At 29.1% G+C, this 5729-nt stretch overlaps 2 protein-coding genes across 2 annotated transcripts in view; both read left to right on the plus strand.

Annotated features, from left to right (window-relative positions):
* The window catches only part of LOC108692004 (BTB/POZ domain-containing protein 17), a 2554-nt gene extending 710 nt beyond the window's left edge, over positions 1–1844 (plus strand). Inside the window, exons 2-4 of the mRNA XM_018200119.1 lie at positions 41–278; positions 360–500; positions 576–1844. Of these exons, the coding sequence (XP_018055608.1) occupies positions 165–278; positions 360–500; positions 576–1829 (1509 nt within the window). The 5' untranslated portion in view covers positions 41–164 and the 3' untranslated portion in view covers positions 1830–1844. The remainder of the gene's footprint in view (positions 1–40; positions 279–359; positions 501–575) is intronic.
* A 1526-nt stretch (positions 1845–3370) lies between these two features.
* The window catches only part of LOC108692158 (glutathione S-transferase 1-1-like), a 16980-nt gene continuing 14621 nt past the window's right edge, over positions 3371–5729 (plus strand). Inside the window, exons 1-3 of the mRNA XM_018200348.1 lie at positions 3371–3404; positions 4489–4630; positions 4703–4761. Of these exons, the coding sequence (XP_018055837.1) occupies positions 4496–4630; positions 4703–4761 (194 nt within the window). The 5' untranslated portion in view covers positions 3371–3404; positions 4489–4495. The remainder of the gene's footprint in view (positions 3405–4488; positions 4631–4702; positions 4762–5729) is intronic.

A 5729-nucleotide genomic window follows, 5' to 3' on the forward strand; every position in this document is an offset into this window, starting at 1 on the left:
GTTATTCATAAGATTTTATCTCTATGTTAATTATTTATAGAATTCGTCGCTAGTAGTTTGAAATAATGGAAAATTCTATGGAAACAGTCTATTGTCCTCAAATTTCTTTTTTGGTAATGTTGAGCAACGATTGAATTACAAATACGTCGAGAAAACATGTTCAGATGTTACGGACTACTATCGGGTGGATGACAGGTACCTCAAGGATGGATTCCAATAAGAGATCAGGAGCGGTTAGTAGTACTGTTGCACAGTCTGAGAGTTCAGACTCTATAGAGGTATGTCTAAAGTGTTACAAAAAACATCTTTGCCATTTAAATACATATTTGTTGACTTCTTCAATAATCTATTGATTGTAGGTAGACAATTCTCGTACAGTTCTGCTAAAGATAGCAACACTGTATGCGGAGCGTCTTATGAATGATATTTGTCTTGTTGTGGATGGTGTAGAATATCCAGCACATCGACTAATACTCTGTGCTTCTAGTGATGTTTTCCAAGTAAATATAGAAATTTATTAAAAGAAATCAAGATTGATTAAGATTGATATAATCAGCATTATTGTTATATTACAGGTAATGCTAATGAGTCCACAATGGAGCGAGTCTCAGGAAAGCAGAGTAACTCTCCAAGAAACACCACAGTGTGCACCAATATTCAGTGAATTTTTGCGTTATTTTTACACTGGTCAGATAAGAATAAATCATAGTGTTGTTTTACCCATATTGTCCTTAGCCGATAAGTACAACGTCAAAGATTTGATATCATTGTGCCTTGACTATATGCGGAATCATGTCGCATTAGCTGCTATACATGGCACATTGGTATCATGGCTACAATACACATTAAATTGTGGGCATCATGATATTAGTCAAGCATGCCAAAATTTCATCAAGTGGAATTTGGAACTTGTGGCCAAGACTGCAGACTTTGGGAATTTTGATCTGGATATTCTAGTGTCCTTGTTGCATCAAAGTAATTTAGTTGTGAAAGATGAAATGACGCTTTACAAGTGCCTAGAACATTGGCTGAATTATCAAGCAAATCGTTTGAGAGCACAGTTATCGCCAGAAGAAGTGGAAGCAACATTGTATCAATTGGTGATAGCTGTGATGTCGCCTGTTAGATTTCCAATGATGTCACCACGACAATTGGCAGACTTGCTACTGTCACCATTAACAAACAAGTATAAGGAATTCTTTGTGGAACGTATGTCTATTGGGATGTCTTTTCATTCAGGACATATCAACAGAGTAAAAGAAGTCAGCATGAGTGAAGAAGATGGCGCATTATTGTTTGAGCCGAGATTGTATACTGTTGACACTTGTAGCTCATTACTGACCATAGAGAACTTTCACAGTTTGCCATCTTATCACATGAGGACACTTGTATTTTCTAGTCACTCCAGTTTAGCGGAGCATGCAGGCGATAGAGTATGCGAGTGGGTAGTAGATATCTATCCTAAGGGTGTGTGGTTCAAGAAATTTTTCCTTATAGTATGGCAGGGTACCGTGGAGATGCCCGAACATGTCAAGCGATCAGTGAGATTGTCATTGACTTGTAAGGAACCATTAAATAGTAACATGCGCGTAAAAATCGGAGTTTTAATTTATGGTTTACAAGATGGTGTTGAGCACATTGCAAGAGTTACCGAGATTATTCATAGATTCAGTAAGAAGGATCGTGTCCTGAATTTAGATGATCTTTTGCCGTTTGAAGAACTCAATCCACAACAGGGCTCAGTATCGGAAAATGTTATATCTCCCTTTTTAGTGGGCCCTAATAAAGACATGCTCAAATTACATATTGTTATATCGCCAGCGAATTAATGTTTACAAAGGAAATCTGTCGAAAGTGTCATGGAATATCGAAAAATAAAAATTAAAAATGTTTATATTCTACATTTTTACAAGAAATTCAAAAAGAAGATATGTTTTATATTTCTTGTTATATAATATATTTTATATTTCTAAGTAATTCATACTACATTTTCTTTTTTGTTTCTTTAAAAAAAAAACATTTTTCCAGGTTATATAAAATATTTGTAAAAGATAAAATATCATAAAACGTAAGATATAATTGTATGTTCTTGGACTTTTATTTCTAACTCAAATGAATTGATTGATTTTATTAAACATTACATTGTTTACATTTATGTAATTCTAATGAAATATATGTATATTACATTGCAATTATAACATATCAAATGCAATGTGAAATAAAAAGAAAAACTTAGTACACATTTAGTAAAAAAAGAAAATTTCTATTATTGTGCTGTAAGTGTAATTTCCCTCCTTGGAGTCTAAACATATAGACTTCTATTCCTATAATTTTGTCTAATATCTGTGTGTATGAACGCATTATATATAATTGAGATATGAATGTAAATTATTTGCTATTATATAATAATGTAAAATGCAAGTGCATATTATGGACATAAATATGCGTTAATGAGTTTGTATATTAACTGTGTTCCACAAACCGACATTTTTGTAATGAGAGATACAACCGCCAATAATGCCCAAAAGATGACAAAAACTTTTTTAAAGTAATCACATAGAATTTGTAAATATATTCTGTATCTCGCTGAATAGAAGAAAAGAAAAGCGTTTTTGAGACTTAACAGTTTTTAATTTTATAGCTGCAGTTTTAATATGCAGTTTTAAATTATTTTAGATGTAATTTATTATTGTTATTTATTAATTATTATGAAATTGGGATGATGGATACACCTATGAATTTTGTAACTATTACATATTTTATTTATAATATTTTTATTTTGTTTTGTTGCTACTCCCTGATAACAAAAACCGTAAGTTATTGAAATACTATAATTAGATGGTAATTCTCATTGTTATTATATACTTGTTAGTTGAAGAATTGATTTTCCATTTGTCCATCAATATAATTGTATCCGTGTGCAACAAAATAATCTAAGACCAAATAAAGTATATAATATTTATTTCTTTAAAAATATTGTATGCTAGTAGTTCGTGTAATTTTTAAAATCATGTACAGTAATGTTCTACTCTCATATTTTTTTTAACGATATACTTTTATAATTTTTTTTGTCATTAATTACATTTATTACTCTTGTCATTGATCTGAGTTATTGATTACGATTAAAAAAATTATGATTGTTTTATAAAAACATTTATTAATTTAGGTCCATGAGTGAAAAATAATTTTATCAGTGATAAAGTAATTAAATTTTATCGAAAGTTTCGCATAGATAATGCATACATCATATACATTATGCGATAGAATTTATAAAGTAGATCACGTGATATTATAAACCTTGAATAGTTAGTGAAAGGCATTTGTCTTATCAAGAGTGACATCTTTTACGTTTCTATCGTAGCAGCTTGCAGTCACATTTTTATTTCTTGCTATTAAATAATAATGTAAGTAATATTATTTACTCTAATAATATAATTAATTTCATAATATCAGTTTATTTATTTATGTACAGTACGTTTTAATTTTTGTTCGATGTAGAAGATCAAGAATATTATAAAAGCATATGTTTTAAATTGATAAAAGAGTGACACAAAAAAAGGATTTTTTTCACATTTTTGAGCCCTCAATTTTTGGATTGAACTTTGTGCTAAATAATACCCTACATTATGAGATATTAATTACAAAGAAGTTTAGGTTGAAGTTTGTGTATGTGTGTGTGGCGCGCGCGCGTGAGCGAGAGAGAGAGAAAGAGAGAGACACCACAATTGTTATCATAGCTGGAGGGGGTGTCATGTATTATTATATATACGTCTATTATACGTATATTATATACGTCTATGCGAAAATCCGACTTTTTTATATTCAAAGTGTCATTTACGTAAGACTGCAGAAGTGCGTTATATACATACTGGAATGAATCTTCCCTTTCCCTATTACACTGGAGAGGGGCAGCTGACTGTGCGAGAGTGACAGCCATGCCGATCGATACAATTCATCGGTTAGATCGCGATCTTGCCTGCATCGGCTGGATCAATTAATTTCTTAAAATACCGGACTTCGCAGATCTATAATGATAATTCGATAATGGCCTTTAATTCCATCCCTCCTCCCCCCCTCCTAGCTCTGAAAACAATTTTGTCATCTCAATTTGAAATTTCCCTGTGATTAATAATGTATCTTATTATAAGGTATTATTGAACACAGAGTTTAGTCGCAAAATGATAGAGGATGATTTTTGTGATCACTTTTTGAAAAACTTCTATAGTCTGTTATTAATTTTTTTTTTTTCAAAAATAGCTATTAAATTCCGTATGTGAGTGAGATTTTTTTTTCAATTTTCTGCAAATTTAGTTTTATAAAATTACGATTTTTATATTGAACATTGAATATTGATTTGCTTATATATTTTAATTTTGTTAATACATTTAATGTAGTTAATACAAATTTGTATGTAATGTATACACTACAAACTACTACATGTATACAAATTTGTATGTATACACCTATGATCTGGTTTAATATTTGCAGATATAATATGAAGCTATATAGTGTTTCGGACGGTCCACCATCTCTTGCATGTCAGCAACTATTGAAGGCTTTAGATATTAAATACGAATTGGTCAATGTAAATTTTGGAAAAGGTGACCATATGACTGAAGAATACGAAAAGGTATAGTTAAAAAAAAAGAAAAATGTGAATAAATAACATATTGAACAAACAATAAAACATATTGAGTTGCAGCTAAATCCACAAAAAGAGATACCTACTCTTGTCGACAATGATCTTATAATGGGTGAAAGGTAAAAAATCTTCTATATAGAGTGGTTCACTTAAATTGATCATTTTAAATATCTTGCTTATTTTTGATAATATAAAAAAATATTTCAAATGAAAATGGAACAGTTTCGAGATGTATTTTGATCATGTTTTTTTTCTAGATGGAAGCGCTAAAAAAATATTAAGATCACTTTTACTTTTTTAAATGGAATCGTATGATTTTTTTTTATACAATATGATTCCTTTCACTATTCTACATATACAAGTATTAAGGTAGAGATATTAAAACACCAATTAGTTTAGAAGATATTTTATACTTATTCTGACATATATTGATAAAATGGTAAATGACTCTTAAACTATTAATTTTTTAATAATCGTACCTTAATACTTTTATGTAATATTTTTATGAATAGAATAATGAGATGAATCAATTGGAAGGAAAACACATAATTCCTTATTTAAAAAATTATCTATTTTGCATACATATTTTTTTAAAGCAATTACGTTTTCTTTCCATCAAGTGATTCATCTTATTGTTTTGTTTATAAAAGTATTAAGGTACGATTATCAAAAAATTAAGTTTACGAGAGTTATTTAATATTTTATATCAATATGTGCCGGAATAAATAGAAAATATCTCGTAAACTATTGATGTTTTAATATCTCTACTTTAATACTTATATATGTAGATTAAAGGAATCATATTGTGTAAAAAAATTATACATTTCTATTAAAAAAAAATGAAGGTGACCTTTGTATCTTTTTGACACCTTCACCTAGAAAAAAATGTGATTAAAATACGTATTCCTCATAAATGGTTGCACTTTCATTTGAAATATTTTTTTATATCAAAAATAAGCGAAATATTTCAGAATAGATGGTCGATTTAAATGGACTATCTATATATATATCTATTTATATAAATTGTGGCATTCTCTTATTAAATCTTCTCTTAAAAGTATTTAAAGTATATATATATATATATATA

The sequence above is a fragment of the Atta colombica genome, unplaced genomic scaffold (genome assembly GCF_001594045.1).
Source record: "Atta colombica isolate Treedump-2 unplaced genomic scaffold, Acol1.0 scaffold1, whole genome shotgun sequence".
Classification (NCBI taxonomy): Eukaryota; Metazoa; Arthropoda; class Insecta; order Hymenoptera; family Formicidae; genus Atta; species Atta colombica.